This window comes from Tursiops truncatus, chromosome 1 (assembly GCF_011762595.2).
Source record: "Tursiops truncatus isolate mTurTru1 chromosome 1, mTurTru1.mat.Y, whole genome shotgun sequence".
Classification (NCBI taxonomy): Eukaryota; Metazoa; Chordata; class Mammalia; order Artiodactyla; family Delphinidae; genus Tursiops; species Tursiops truncatus.
In genome coordinates this window covers 21614336-21631024 of record NC_047034.1, presented here as the reverse complement: position 1 = coordinate 21631024, position 16689 = coordinate 21614336, and the positions used below count along the sequence as shown (strand labels likewise).

Here is a 16689-nt window from a genome sequence, read left to right as displayed (position 1 = left end):
GGTTAAATAAAATAGATTATTAATTTCCCTCCAAAATTATTTTCCCTTGTTTCTTTTTTCCTTTTTTAAATGTGGCTACTAGAATATTTAAAATTACATATGTGGTTGGTATTATATTTCTGTCGGATGATGCTGCTCTAAGTGGTTTTCAAGCACCAAGCCCTTTGATTTGGCAAAACCTCTCCCCTCCCCTTTTGAATTATTAGTGGGCCTTTTCCAAATCTATTTACTTTAGTCATTTGTCTCTAAAGAACATTATTATCGTTGGCAAGGTCAAGGGAAAAACTTGACCCTTATGTTGAATTATACTGTTTTACGGCTGTCAGAGCAGCTCTGTCATCATATTTAATTTAGTGATTGATCAGACATCAAATGAACACCAACTGTGTAAAAGGCTCAGTGAGAAATAAAAGATGAACGTTAGTGTCTTAACTCCAACTCCAGAAGCACACAATTCAGTGACGGAGACATAGACAGGTGAGTCACTCAAATACAATGCCGACTGTGGTAGGCTGTACTACAGTTGCAAATTTAGTGTTCTGAGTGTGAAGAAGAGATTAATTCTAATTAGAAGAATCAGGAAAGGAGGTTTTCAAATGTTAGGATATAAAATGAGAATTAAGGCTATGGAAAAGGACATCCCCAGCAGAGATCAGCCTTAAGCAAATAGGTTGGGAATAGCTAACAGGTGAAAGTGCTAGGGCAGGAATGATTTTTTTAATAATGCCCATCTTTTAAAAAAATATATTGGCATTATAATTCCAAGCATGGCACATTTAAATTTCCTTCTCCCCCCCACCCCACCCCCAGAATTCAAAAGATTCTTCTCTTCTGGAGAGTAATAAAAAAAGAAAAGGCAGGCTAAACAGCAAAAGAGGCAAAAGGAAGAAAGAAGATCTTCAGGAAGTAGATGGAGAAATAGAGGCTGTCCTGCTAAAGAAAGGTGAGATGCCAGTCTTGTGGGTGGTGGCAGCTGTGTTTGCTCTGAGAGAGGCATCATGATTCCAAGCTATTTTGCATGGGGGACCTTCTGTGTGCAGAGACATTTACTAGAATTGTTTACTTAAAGATTATTCAATATAGTTCTGATTTGCTACTGAATCACTAATCCTTTCACCTCCTTTTTTGTTTACCAGCTAAAGCCAGGGGGCTAGAATTGCAGATCTCCAAGGTGAAGTTTGAAGATGTTGGAGGCAATGATACGACATTAAAAGTTAGTTCAAATTCAGAATTTCTACCTTAGATGGATATGGCCAATCAGTTATTCAAACAAAGCCTTTCTCTTTTTATCTAATAGGAACTGAGTATAGAAAAGAAAGCCAGGAAGGTGAGAAGGGCAAGCCTGGCTGTACTCTTCAGGGTAGTGAGGGATAAAAGAAACATGTCTTCAACTTTTTTCACCATTTTAATTATAGTGTACATAAGATACATGCTTTATAAGGAGTATTACTTTAACAGTTGTAAAAGTTACTATTTTTTGGTGTTTGTTTCAGTTACAATCTAGTTACTATTCATTGTATTTGCAAGGTAGATATTATTACAGCTTAGGAAATGGAAGCTCAGAGAGGGTATTGCTAAAGTCACAGCACAGGTACTAGAGCTGGGATTCTCAGGTGTAAGCCTAACGCCTATTCTCTGTCTACTGTACTTTGCTGCTCCAAAGAATAGGTCCTTTCATTACACATTGATCCTTTCTCTTTGGGGCTGTGAAGATCATCGTTCCTATTTATTCCCTAACAGGAGATCTGCAAGATGCTCATACACATGCGTCACCCAGAGGTGTACCACCACCTGGGCGTCATACCCCCACGCGGAGTTCTTCTTCATGGACCACCGGGCTGTGGGAAGACGTTGCTTGCACATGCAATTGCTGGGGTGAGGTTTGCTGACACTTGTTTGCTTTTGTAATTTTTGTTGTTACTCGTTTTTATTTTTTCTCTTTGGTCACCTTGAACCACACTTGGCATATTCTCAGGAGGACTGATCCTTTCTTCATTTTTTTACCTCTTTTCATGCTGCTATGTGTGAGATGCTGTTTTAATGTATCCAGTTATTTATATGGCAGGGGTTGGGTGGGAAGCAAAATAATACAGCTGTAAACAACTCTTTTTTTAACCACACAGTTTACATTTTAGTCACTTCTCTTTCTCTTTAAGCCAGTGGTTCTCAAGAGCAGTAAAATAAGAAAACTGAAGATTGTATTGTCCATAGAACTAAATATTCAGAATTTCCATTCAGAGTCATGTTTTTATCCTTTTTAGTGTTAAAATATCTTTTCTAAAATGGTGATACTAGGTACTCACTTGGCAAAATAAAAAGCAATCTTAATTTTAGTCCTATCAGATTTCTTGGAAACTGTGTTGGATGGTAAAATGCAAAATGTCCAAGTAACTTCAGTTTGAAGAATAGCATACAATGCCAATCATTAACAGATAGTGCTCTATGAAAGCAAATTATTTTTATAGGAGAACTTGATTGATTTACCTCATTTATTCATTTATTGAATAAATCTTTTGTGTGACTGCTGCATGCCAGACATTGAAATATAGTGATAAGTAAAACAAACTCGGTTGTTATCTTTAAGGAGTTTTTCAATCAAATGAGAGACAGACATTAAACAGTCTTTCACACAAATAAATGTTGCTCATGATTACAATTACAGTGAGTGAGTGGGAGACACAGGTGTAGAATGCTATGTGGTATGTTGTTGGTATGTTGTCTTAAGCCAAGTTAAGAGTTAGGATCAAAGAGAATATCATTGAGGAAGTGAAATTTCAAGATAGCCAGAAGAATAGTAGGGTTTAGGCAGGGTTGCTGCCATCTGTATTGGTGGGACGGTGGTAGTTTCTCTTCCTTTACTTTAAGAACCTGCCTCCTCTGACTAGTAACTGGCTATTTCTGTGGGTTCAGGGAGGGAGAAACGCCGGTGGGGTGTGTGGGAGACCACTGTGTCACACCCCCCTGCTATTTCCTTTCCAGCAGATAAATAACAGATGAAGTTGTTTTGGCTCAGCTCTAAGTGGGGGCAAACATATTTCTTAAGATTCAAGACCCTTTATTCAGAAGAGATAATAACAGTTTTATAGTGATATCTACAGAGTAAAAACAAGTAGAAGGTATCCAGTCATAAAGAAGATGTGGCACATATATACGATGGAATATTACTCAGCCATAAAAAGAAACGAAATTGAGCTATTTGTAATGGGGTGGATAGACCTAGAGTCTGTCATACAGAGTGAAGTAAGTCAGAAAGAGAAAGACAAATACCGTATGCTAACACATATATATGGAATTTAAGAAAAAAAAAGTGTCATGAAGAACCTAGGGGTAAGACAGGAATAAAGACACAGACATACTAGAGAATGGACTTGAGGATATGGGGAGGAGGAAGGGTAAGCTGTGACAAAGCGAGAGAGAGGCATGGACATATATACACTACCAAACGTAAGGTAGATAGCTAGTGGGAAGCAGCCTCATAGCACAGGGAGATCATCTCGGTGCTTTGTGACCGCCTGGAGGGGTGGAATAGGGAGGGAGACGCAAGAGGGAAGAGATATGGGAACATATATATATGTATAACTGATTCACTTTGTTATAAAGCAGAAACTAACGCACCATTGTAAAAAAAAAAGAATAAACCATTTCTCTATCATCAAAAAAAAAAAAGGTATCCAGTCAAAGTGTTTGGATTAAATTTTAGATTTTTAGGTAATATTTTTCATTGGACCAACACAAGATGAGGTTCCTCAGAAAATTGGTCATTTATAAAATGTAATTTTGAGAGAGGGACTGAGTGAGGAAAAAGTAGGGAAGTGAAAATTTGACAATTTGGTCATTCTTTTATATATTTGTGCATAGGAACTTGACCTTCCAATATTGAAAGTAGCTGCTACAGAGATTGTATCTGGAGTATCTGGAGAATCGGAACAGAAGCTGAGAGAGCTATTTGAACAAGCTGTGGTGAGTCAGCTAATGGCTCTAATTTTAGGTGTTCAAATATAAGGCTACGTGGAAGATCCTATTTTCTCTAACGCTGGTATTTGTTAACCTGTTCACTGGCCATTCTTTTCTAAACATGGTAGTTTGTTACTCATGGTGGCTAAATGTTTAAAGTAGATTAACTAACATAGACTGTTGGATAAAATAATCTGTTTAATCTGAAAATAACGTAATTGGTGAGAAGTTCTGGGCTGTCATACCCAATAGCGATATGCTGAAAGGAGATTTTCTTTGTGATACTTTTTTCACTTTTACTTTCTTTAACGTAGGTTTGACCGAACAACCTGTAAGCAGTGTGAACATTTTTAACATTTAAGGATTATCACATTATAAAAGCACCCATGGACATGCCAGGATAAACTCTTCTCTATTTGTATAATTGAAGCTGTGAAAAGAAAATTCTGTTACCAGAGAAATTACAGATTGGATATTATTCTGATTATAATTCATGTTATCAAAATTTGGATGCTTAAGAACTTATGAGGAAGATGACATTTGTATCTCATGAAAGTTTTATCTTCAGTGTAGTGTTATGGTTAAATGTACTCTCAAGTCAGAAACATGGGTTCAGTTCCTTATGCCACCACATACTAATTGTGTAATCTTGGGCAAGAGATTTAACCACTCTAACCCTTAGTTTCCTTACTAGTAAACTGTTAATAATACTACTTAAATCTCATGAGGTTGTTGATTGTATTAAATGAGAGGGTTCATATAAAATCTTTAATGTAGTGTTTAGCACACAGCAAAAGCCAAAAATGTTAGCTATGACGTGCTCACTTGAGCAGTCACTAGTCATCACTGGTTGAAAACTAAAAAATAGCAAAAAGTTTAAATTTATGTTGTCATCATTTGCACCCCAATTATATAGGGCCTGGTGAACATGGCCAATGCATCTGAAATGCAAAGCTGATGGGAAATTAGAAGAGAAAGTGTATTTTATCAGTACTTGAAAATGTTTTTTTAAATGGCAAGAATGTAGCAAAATTCGTTACCTAGTCCAAGCTAGTATTGTTTGCTGCCGTAGGCCAGTAAATGGGGAGACAAGTTGTTGGAGCAAGGAATAGAGACTTTATTTGGAAAGCCAGCCAACGTAAAAGAAGGCTTCTTTTATTCTAAAATGGGGAAGAGGTAAAGTCCTGGTTCTGGTCAGACCCCAGAAGGGATGTGTTGATTTTTTCCTTCCTGCAGTTATTCACACAGGTGAGCCTGGTCAGGATGTTTCCTGTGACTTAAACATAGACTGTCATTGGAAAAGCTGTGGATGCACAAGGAAGGTGCAGAGGAAGGGTGGGAAGGGTACTGTGCAGAGCAAAGCTAAATTCTTTCAGGTGTTACCTGTTTTCCAAAATGAGCTTGATTTGATTGTTAATTGGCACACAGCTGGAAGACAAGTAATAACTTTCGTGTTTATGGTAAACACAATGATGAATGAGGATAAAAGAGACAAAGGGCAAAATTAGTTTGTTAGTTGTGTGTTTATATCTCTCTCGAACCAGTACTGAGCTGGTACTATGCCTAACAGCAGATGCTCAGTAAATGTATGGTCTAGCTCCCCTCTTTCCTGGACCCCCTGTTTCCTGATGAAAGTCAGTACAATAAGGTATGTGTGAATCAGAGAACAAAAAGGTAAAATCAGATCAAATCGTTCTTTGTTGAAAACTACATGCTTGCTTTAGGCTAAATTCTGATGACCATCATTTATTCTTTTTTCCTTTTTTTCTCATTCAGTTTTCCAGAACATTGACAAATACTATTGCCCTTGCTTTCTGAGACCTTTGCTGTCTGTAACTTTACTCTTTTGTAACTGGGTAATGTGTCGAGCAGTCAGAGGTTCTCCTTTGCAAACATTATCATGAAGAGGATTGGAAAGAGAGGCAGCTAGTGGCAGGCCAAATTTCTTTCCCTTTAAAATGCAGTGGTTCACACACTTTTTAGATATCTTAGCCAGGCTGGCAGTCTGACTCTTAGCATAATCAGTGTCGCTCCTAACTAAATAACTAAGGATGAGCTGTGCTTTAGATTGTAAATCTACATCTTTTTATTTAAATTTCTCATTTTAACTGATTCTTAATCTGTTTGTTTTTTATTGTGGTAAAATATATTTAACATAAAACGTGCCATTTTAAACATTTTTACAGTTTGGTGGCATTAAGCACACTCATATTGTTATGTGACCATCACCCCATCCATCTCCAGAACTTTCCATCTTCCCAAGCTGAAACTCTGTACCCAGTAATCACTAACTTTTCATTTTCCCCTGCCCCTAGCCCCTGGCAACTGCTGTGCTACTTTCCGCCTCTGTGAATTTGACTATTCCAGGTAGTTGTTGCTTATATTGTATCTTAACTTAACTCTCTCTGAACTCTATCTAGTTTATGTTTAAAAAAAGACTGAAGGTGATCGTTGTCCACATTGAATGTATTGGAACTTTAGCCTCCTTTCTTACTCAATGTAGTCTTCAAACTAAGCCTCTGGTATTTTCAGTTGGGGATGATGAAAACAACGTAAACGTATTTAATGCCACTAAAGCATACACTTAAAATGGTTAAGATGGTACCACAATAAAAAAAATAAAAGCAAAGCCTCTGGTGCTTCCTAAATTCCTCTTATAGCAGATTCTAGGGAAAAGCTTGGATGTTTTTATGTTGGTAGGAACATTCATGAAACGTTTGTAGTGAACTTAGTTTTTCTAGTTTAAAATTTATAAACTTACTATTTTTAAATTTCAGAACATAGCAAATGTGCCTAATTTACGAAAGAATTTCAGTAGTTTTATCATCACAGAACATGGATTGATAAGAAGACTATAAATGTGTTATCCTATATGTAGTCTCTTACTGTTCTCTTTTAATCCTTTCAGTTCTCCTAAGTCAGATAAAAATCAGAAGTAAATCACTGTGAACTGCCTTCTTTAGGGTTATTCTTTTGGTGAATGATCCTTGAACTTTAAGATTGAAAAAATGTATATACTTAACTATGCTGCAGTACAGGGAATACATTTATGATTGTATTTTTGTGATATTCTTATTTCTAGTCAAATGCACCATGTATCCTTTTTATTGATGAAATTGATGCTATTACCCCCAAAAGAGAAGTTGCTTCAAAAGATATGGAACGAAGAATTGTAGCCCAGCTCCTAACCTGCATGGACGGTCAGTTTGAAATAATGAATTCATTTTAAGAAAATGAATTTTCTTTTTTTAGTGTAAGATGTGAAGATATGAAACATTCAAGTAGCATAAAAGAGTAAAAGCAGAAATCTTTTCTTTTCATAAAAGATTGCATCGTTAATTTTTGGAGTATATCTTACAGTTATTTTTAATGCATTAACACACACTGTATAAATACAGTAACATTGTTTTGCTTTTTACAATACTCTGATTGCACCATACACACTATTCTATAACCTGCTCTTTGTATCTTAATATTTCTTGGAAATGTTGCCACTTTAATGCATTTGTATCTACCTCTTTTTAATTGCTGCTTGGTATCCTTTAGGATAAATTTATCACATTGTACTTAAATATTTCCATTTTGATGGATAGTCAAGTTGTTTTGGTTTTTGCTTTACAACAAGTTGTAGGGAATATCCTTAAATGGTCCTTTTTGATACACATGTATTTTTCTAAGACGAAGCAATGGTTAAAGAGTGTACATTTAAAATTTTTATAGGAAATGGCAAATTGCCTTCCAAAAAGACTGCCATTTACATCTTTACCGGCGCTATACGAGAATCACTCTTTCTCCAGATCCTTCACAACATTGAATTGTTTTAATTTTTGCCAGTCTGAAGGATGAAAATTGGTATCTTTGTTGTAATTTGCATTTCCCTGATTACCATTGATGTAGATCATCTTTCCATACTTTTTTGGCTGTTCATATTATTTACAAAGTCCCTTTTCTCATCCTTTTCCCATTGTTCTATTGAATTTTTAAAAAAAATTGAGTGAATATTATACTTTAATATACTATGGAAACAAATCTTTTGTTAAATATACTGCAATTACTTCCTATCTGTAATTTGTTTTTCAATTTTGTTTAATGGTTTTTGGATACAAATTTGGAGGAAAGGACTCAGCACGAGTAGAACTTTTGGAACTAAATCTTACCTACTGTGAAATAGCATGTTTTATGTACATAAGAAAATTTGAAGTAATACATATTTTGCATTCCTTGGGATGCTAGGTTGTAGATTGCTTATTCTGCTGTTTTATTTTTATGTAAAATTTTCTTGCCATGTTTTAAGGACTATGTTCTTTTTTTTAAATATCTGCATCAATTCTTTTTTTTTTAATTAATTTATTCATTTATTTATTTTTGGCTGCATTGGGTCTTCATTGCTGCATGCGGGCTTTCTCTAGTTGCGGCGAGCGGGGGCTACTCTTCGTTGTGGGGCGCGGGCTTCTCATTGCGGTGGCTTCTCTTGTTGTGGAGCACGGGTTCTAGGCAAGTGGGCTTTGGTAGTTGTGGCACGTGGGCTCAGTAGTTGTGGCTTGCAGGCTTTAGAGCGCAGGCTCAGCAGTTGTGGCGCACGGGCTTACTTGCTCCGCGGCATGTGGGATCTTCCCGAACCAGGACTCGAACCCTTGTCCCCTGCACTGGCAGGCGGATTCTTAACCGCTGCACCACCAGGGAAGTCCCAGGACTGTGTTGTGAATTATCATTATTTTATTGAAGCTAATTTGTTATCAGTTATAAGATACACCATTATTTTATGTACCTCTGAGAAGGAAAATGGCAAAACACCAATCAAAGTATGACATAACGCTTATCACATTGATAGTATAAGCATTCTGATTTCAGAGATACTAAAATGTGGAAAAATGAACAAGTACAGGAATTAAGCAGACTACTTATTACTAGAACATTACTGAAAGCCCTGTTGGGATTTTTGGTGTGTCTTTGTGTGTTTTAAGTTTCCCCTTTATAAACCAAAGTAAGGAAAACAGTAAATAATTCAACTTACATAGTCATCCTTTTACTGAACTGAACTTGGATCCAGTTGCCCAATGCCCAGCAAAGCCAGTTTACTGACATGGGTTGTGGTGAAGGAAAGCACAGTGTTTATTGCAGGGCACCAAGCAAGGAGAGTAGGCAGCTAATGCTTAAAAGACCTGAAGTCCTGATGCTTTCAGGCAAGGTTTTTTAAAGGTGATATTAGGGGAGGGTCTCAGGGTACATGATCAGCTCCTGGGCATTTTTCTGATTGGTTGGTGGAAAGGTAACAGGGTGATGTTTTGGGAATTTTAATCACCAGCCAGTCTGGGGGCTCTGTGCTTGTGGTCAGCATGTAGTTACCATCGTCCACTGGGTGGAGGGTCTTAGTTTCTGTAGAACCACTGAAAGGTATGCGTCAGATTGTTATCTATATATCCCTTCTGGAGGAACTATGAGTCCTGTGACTCTGTTGTTGTAATTGTTAGCTGCTTGGGTTCACTTTTTAGAACTCGGCAAAGGCCAAACAAGAAGCAGAGGACACAGAGGGGCTTGTACGCAGGAGGGCTCTGCAGAGTCCTGCTCACTCTCAGTTCTCCCTTTTCTTTGATACTCCTTAATCCTGAGGGGAACAGGGGTGGGACAAGAAACGGAATAAAGTTTTGCATAGAGATGTTAATCATAAACTCAGTGGAGGAACTCGGTTTTATGGGGACTTGTTTCTTTCTCTCGCCCCAAATAGCCTGTACCATGTGGTCATTTTTTTCCCTACGGTTTGAGAATTTTGTAAAACCTTATTATTAAATCAGAGTTTATAAATCTGAAATTGTAAGAAGTTAACACTTTTAGGTAAATTAATATGAACAAGATAATTAAGGAGACCACTTAAAAAAAACGAATTTCACCTAATTTTAAAAACTTAAACTCAGACATAATTCTAATTATTAAGATCTGCGAAGGATCTTAAAATATCATCATTTGTTTATGAGGAAACTGATGCACAGAGAGCTAAGGGCCAGATACATACAGTGAGTCATTAGCAAAGCATAGGCCAGAATCCAGATGTTTATTTATACATATGCAATTAATGAGCTACCACAAATACTTTATTTATGAGAGCTATTATCCCAGAAACACATTAACTAGTTTTTGTTTTTGTTTTTTTTTACTCTGTGTAAAAACAAGTAAAACTTCATTTTTTTAATAATCAGAAATTCATACTTTTGACTAATGTAACTTCAATTTAAAATGATCAGATCCTCTAAAAGTGAGAAAAAGAATGGGATTTATCTTGTAGTAAGTGGCCAATCCTAGCTAGGGTCTGATTTTTATCTTTCTAGCTTTTGAAACAGCACTTGTGTTACTAAGTATTGACTTCCTGTGGAAGGATATTTTCATTACTGAAGATTTAACAGATTTCCATGATTGTTCTTGTTGAATTCTGTTATTAACCCTTGCTATGTTCAGAGCATATCACCAAGACTGTAGTGTCTGAGCAACGTGAACTAGAAAAAGGAAGCAGACTCCTACCCTTGGTCATTGTTTTAGCTGTGAGACGGAAAGCATCCCTGAATCAGCAGTGGAACAGCTTTGGCTCTATACCAGCATTAGTGCAGGGAGGGTTCAGCATAGGAACATCTTCCTGTGACTGCAAGTTTGTAGCTTGTGGTGCTACGTCAATTCTGAGGTGTCACCTCGTTTTCTGTAAAGTAGTTCTGCTTGTTCAGGGATCTCCTCTTGTAGCGTGAGTCTCTTTTTTAAGCTGATTCCTTTTATTCAGTTTTCAAAAAATATTAAAGAGCTTTTTGTCTCGCTCAAACGTATACCTTATGCCTCTTTTCTTTTCAATCCAAATTTATCCAAAGAATAGTCACTGCCAATTAAATATGTTTCTATTTCAGTTCTATTCTGTAACCCCACCCCTACAGTTGTCTCTCTGCCTCTACCATTCCACTGAAACAGTCATAGAAAACCCGTTGATGATCACCGTTGGCCACATCTTTTGGTTTGCTCTTAGCCCTCACCCCTCTGAACCCACCTCTTACAGTTGTTATCTGGGGGTAGCGATTGTACCTAGAGTAGTTCCTGGCGCGGGGTGAGCACCCAGTGAGTGTTACTGGTGGTGGTTGAGAGCATTTGATACTGTGATCACCTTGTCCTTGTCGTTGTTATCACACTTGGCTTGAGTAACACTCTGTCCTTCTGTTCTCTGACAACTCCCTACTGCTTTCCTTCATTTACTTGCCTCCTTTTCTCCATCCCTTAAAGAAAGATATCCCATAAGCATTTACACTTGATCTTCTTTTCTTCTTGCCCTCGCCACTTCCCAACAATCTCCTGTTCAGTGCATTGAAAAACCGTCAAATTACATCTCTAATCTTCATTTCTGGTAGGCTTGCAACCCATCTTCGCAGCTGCCTGTCAGATACTTGCAGGTGACTGTCCCACGTGCCCTCACATTCGGTGTGTCCAGAGCTCCACTGGCTTCCCCTGTGGCCCTTTCTGCATGTCTGACCTCCCTCCTGTATTCCATATTTAAGTTAACAGCATCCAAACTGAGTTGTCTTTGTCTCTTCCTTCTCTTCCGCCTTCACATTGAATCATTTGCTTAGTGCTTTTGATTCTATCTACAACTTGGACCTTAAACTGGGCTTTTCGTTTTCATCTCCTATGTTCCTGCCTTCACTCATCTCTCACCTGATTATTGTATTCAAATCACAACAAACTCTTTTTGCATTTATTCCTCTTTACTCGATTCAAAATTATTATTAGAATTATCTTTCTAAAATACAAATGTTACCAGAGGAACCTTTCATGGCTTCCTGTTGGCAAAAGAATATACTCTAAATTCCTCACTACTTGGCTGATAGAGGACTTAGTTACCTGTGAGGCGGTGTAACCTCAGACTCTCTGCTAGTCACCCCTGGTTCAGTTGAGAGAAATAATACTTGTGGAAAATACACTTTAGGCCCTGCATTCTGTCCATTAATAAAAATCTGTATCTGGATTAGGCCAGAGCAACTGGAGACTATATTGTATTCCCTGATCTCAGTGCCGTGAGTCTGTTTTGAGATACATACTACTCTGTCTTGCCAAGGCTCCCTATTGGTGGACCACTCACCTTGTCTTAACATGCCACACCTGTTTGTACCTCTGTGCTTTTCGCTCATTCCATTTCTTCCATGTAAAATTGCATTAACCTATGTTTCAGCTTATCAATATCCTATTTACCCTTCAAGCCTTTTCTAGAATGTTACCTTCTCCCTAAGTTCTCCCTGATTCCTCAGTCTGAATTCATATCTTCCATCGTATCACTGTGGTGCTTTGTTTATGCTTACTGTGCTTCAAATAGATTGAGCTGCTTGAGGACAAAGTTTGTATTTTCCTTACATCTTTACCATACTAGACATTTAGTGAATATTAGTTTTATATACATATATATATATATATATATATTGCTATCAGTGTGTAATACTCTCTCTCTAACCATGTAAATGACTTGTGTAAGCATTATTATCCTTAATGTCAAGTGTCTTGTTCACCACTCATCCTGTGTCTGGTTCTTACTAGATCTGAATGACATGGCCGCTACAGCTCGGGTCCTAGTCATCGGAGCTACTAACCGACCAGACTCCTTAGACCCTGCTTTGAGACGTGCAGGAAGGTTCGACCGAGAGATATGCCTAGGTATCCCAGATGAAGCATCCAGGGAAAGGTATACTCTTAGAGAATGAAGTTTATATGCCACTACATCATCTGAACTGAATGCTTTGAAAATGAGGGTTGAGAAATATGATGTAGCCTTTTCTTTCTCTCTCTCTTTATGTGTCAGTGAAATTGATTTGGAAAGGAAAAAGCCCACATTAAATTAATGCTTAAGAAAACAATTTACTCATTAATACGGCAGTTGTTTCAGGCTGCTTTTTTCAGTAGTGATATTGGACTTATGTATCCATACTCATTTATCTGGTCTTATTAACAGTGTCTTGTGTTTTTTAGGTGGCCGATCAGCCTAGGGAGAGTGTCTAGAGCTATGGAATAGTGCTCACTGGTCCACATGCAGGCTGAATCTGAGTTTAACAAGTATTTTAACTTGTTGCACTTATCTGCCTAAGGTCACAGGTTCCCTGACAAATAATTAAATGGTAGCCAGAAAGTTGAAAGCTGTCTGTTTGCTCTAGGACCAACCTTTCCTAGTAATTGGGTTGAATGTCCATAGAGCAAAGAAACACCCACTAATATCTCAGTAACAAAAATATCTTGGGAGGCACTGTTCAGGCAGTGGAGTAAAGAAAATCTAGTAATGTGCTGAAGTACCGTATTTTTTTTTTTTTTTTTTTTTTTTTTTTTTAGCTGAGTTGGGTCTTTGTTGCTGTGCGTGGACTTTTTCTAGTTGCGGTGAGCAGGGGCTACTCTCCATTGCGGTGCGCAGGCTTCTAATCGTGGTGGCGTCTCGGATTCTTAATCACTGTGCCACCAGGGAAGCCCTGAAATACCGTATTTACAATGACTTTCGGCTTAAGTTAGACACTGAATTGCTGTACACGATTGCCAGTGGCTTTTAGAGAAAGTGGTATGTAGTGAAAGGATAGTTTAGGGGACAGTGGAGAAGGGAAGAGGTGAAGGACAGGAGACTTCATGAATGCAGGACATAAAAGTGATCAGAAGACACTTTGGACAGGAGAAAGCATTCGAAAGGAACAGGTCATCCTTACCTTCTTCCCAGTGATTAATGTGACTTCAACTTTTCATTCATTGACATTTTCTTCTTAAGCTGTTGTATTCAGTGTCATCTATAGTTATGCTCATTGCATTCTCACATATATAATCTTTAAATAGTTACTCAACCATTCAGGTTTCTTTACTAACATGTTTATACCCACAGCAAAATAATATTATTTAGTATTTAAGTTGTTTGTATTTATTCAGCAAACATGTATTGAGCATATAGTATATGTATATACCACTGGGGTAGGTAATATGAGGAATATAAAAAATTGTAAGTCCTTGCTTTCAGGATGCTTACAGTACAGAAAGAGAAGTAAGGCCTGTATCCTTTATCAAGCCTTTTTTTGATTAAGTGCCAAACTTAATGGTAGAAACATAGACACAGTAGAGCCCATCATCCCTGCTAGATAAAATCCTTTGTCCATTGATCACTATTCCATCATCAACAAAGTTCTTAAAGGGCTTTCCTAGATAGCCATGTTTTGAAAATTTTCAAGCCTACGGAAAAGTTGAAAAAATAATACAATAAATATCTGTCCTTTAGCTGAATTTACCACTTGTTAACATTTTACCATATTTACTTTCACTCTGTATATAAAAACGTCAGGGCTTCCCTGGTGACACAGTGGTTGAGAGTCTGCCTGCCGATGCAGGGGACACGGGTTCATGCCCTGGTCCGGGAGGATCCCACATGCCGCTGAGCCTGCGCGTCTGGCGCCTGTGCTCCGCAACTGGAGAGGCCACAACAGTGAGAGGCCTGCATACCACAAAAAAAACCCCAAAAAAACACAAAATGTCATATATTTGTGTGTGCGTGTATGTTTTATTTTTTTTTAATTTTATTTATTTATTTTATTTTTTGCGGTACGCGGGCCTCTCACTGTTGTGGCCTCTCCCGTTGTGGAGCACAGGCGCAGATGCGCAGGCTCAGCGGTCATGGCTCACGGGCCTAGCCGCTCCGCGGCATGTGGGATCCTCCCGGACCGGGGCACGAACCCGTGTTCCCTGCATCGGCAGGTGGACTCTCAACCGCTGTGCCACCAGGGAAGCCCTATTTTATTTTTTTTGCCAGCCCATTTGAAGGATAGTTGAAGACATCATGACACTTTAGCTGTAAATACTTCTCCTGTGTAACTATCATACCATTTTCCATACTAAAGCAATTTAACACTGACAATGATATTATTTAATACACAATCTATTCTAATTTTCCCAGTTGCCCCAAAACTGTCCATTGTACCTTTAATCTTTCATTTTGTTTAGCTTTATTTTTACCCTAGATTCAATAAAGAGTAAACCTGCTATGTAGTTGGCATGTCCCTTTAATCTCCTTGAAATCTGCCTTTTTGGGGGAGAGAGTACTTTCATGACATCGACATTTTTGAATTGTCTAGATAAGTCTTTTGTAGATCACTCTACAACTTAAATTTGTCTGATTGCTTTTTCACGATTAGATTTGGTTTAAATATTTTGAGCAAGAATGCTACATTCATGGTGAGGTGTCTCAGAACATTTCAGGAAGTTCGTAGTGTCAGTTTGTATCGTTGTTGATGTTAAGTTTGATCACTTGAAAAATTTGTCAGAGTTCTCTCCTCTAAAGGTACCTTTTCTTTTGTACTTAATAAATAAAATCCATCTGTTTCTGGTATCTACAGTTATTTATGATTGCGTTTTGTTGGTTTGTTCAAACTCCATTTTAGATTCAGAAAGTAAATTCTATAGGCATACATTGGTGTTTTATGTAGGCTGTAATCGTCTAGCTAAGTCTTAGACGGCTAGGGGAAGAATTTTTCTGAGACTAAAGAGGGGTATTAAATGTTTACTATGTTTAAGGCCAATTGGGAAGAGCAAGGTCAAGCCTGAAAGAAGATAGCTCTTGAATATAATTGTGAGGTAGAATTTTTTAAGGAAGAAGTTTTGTGTTTTTTTTAATTTTTTGTGGTAAAAAAACACAAACTTTGCTATCTTAACCTTTTTTTTTTTGGGGGGGGTACGCGGGCCTCTCACAGCTGTGGCCTCTCACAGCTGTGGCCCCTCCCGCTGCGGAGCACAGGCTCCGGACGCCCAGGCCCAGCAGCCATGGCTCACGGGCCCAGCTGCTCCGCGGCATGTGGGATCCTCCCAGACCGGGGCACAAACCTGCGCCCCCTGCATTGGCAGGCGGACTCTCAACCACTGCGCCACCAGGGAAGCCCTTAACCATTTTTAAGAGTACAGTTCGGTAGTGTTATGTATACTCACATTGTAGTGAATCTCTAGAACTTTTTCTTTCTTACAAAACTGAAACTCCATACCCATTAAACACTAATTTCCTCTCCTAAGGAAGTGTGCCTCTCTTTTTCTTTCTTTTTTTTAATAGTTTTAAAAAATTAATTAATTTATTTTGGCTGCGCTGGGTCTTTGTTGGGGCTCTCGGGCTCTTTGTTGCAGTGCACAGGCTTCTCTAGTTGCAGTGCGCGGGCTCAGTAGTTGTGGTGTGGTGGGCTTAGTTGCCGTATGTGGGATCTTAGTTCGCTGACCAGGAATTGAACCGGGGCCCACTGCATTGGGAGCGCAGAGTCTAAACCACTGGACCACCAGGGAAGTCCCGGAAGAGTATTTCTGATTGAGTCTTTGACAAAGGCAGAATACAGTTTTCTTATTTTTATACTTTTGTCTAGCTCTGAAGGCAGAAGCAAACTAGTTATATTATTATATGCAGATGTTAATGAGTTAAATTCTAAGATGGGGAAATTATATAAATAGAATTAATATATTAATAGAATTACATCAGTGTTTATTTTATCAATAGTTCTTAGAAATAATAATTCTTAGGAAGTCATTAATTGAAGAAATATTTAAGCATCTGTTGTTTACCAAGGAGACACAATGGTTGGCACTTCAGTCACCACTTTAAATAATCAGAAGTGTGATGAGTACAAAAAGACAAAGACAGGATCTTAGGGAGGATATATATATCAGGCAAAGCTAACATGGTCTGGAGGTTCTCTTTTTTTTTTAAATTTAATTTAATATAATGTTTTT

The 16689-nt window shown here is 38.0% G+C and overlaps 1 protein-coding gene across 5 annotated transcripts in view; it reads left to right on the top strand.

The window, feature by feature from the left end:
* The window catches only part of NVL (nuclear VCP like), a 110316-nt gene that overhangs the window by 12557 nt on the left and 81070 nt on the right, over nucleotides 1-16689 (top strand). For all 5 annotated transcript variants that reach the window (XR_012330053.1, XR_012330052.1, XM_019920489.3 and 2 more), the window contains 6 exons: nucleotides 811-943; nucleotides 1137-1213; nucleotides 1741-1875; nucleotides 3859-3960; nucleotides 7037-7154; nucleotides 12508-12652. Coding sequence is in view for 3 of the 5 variants with exons in the window: in XM_019920489.3 (XP_019776048.2) it covers nucleotides 811-943; nucleotides 1137-1213; nucleotides 1741-1875; nucleotides 3859-3960; nucleotides 7037-7154; nucleotides 12508-12652 (710 nt within the window). In the remaining 2 variants the exon portion in view is untranslated. The remainder of the gene's footprint in view (nucleotides 1-810; nucleotides 944-1136; nucleotides 1214-1740; nucleotides 1876-3858; nucleotides 3961-7036; nucleotides 7155-12507; nucleotides 12653-16689) is intronic.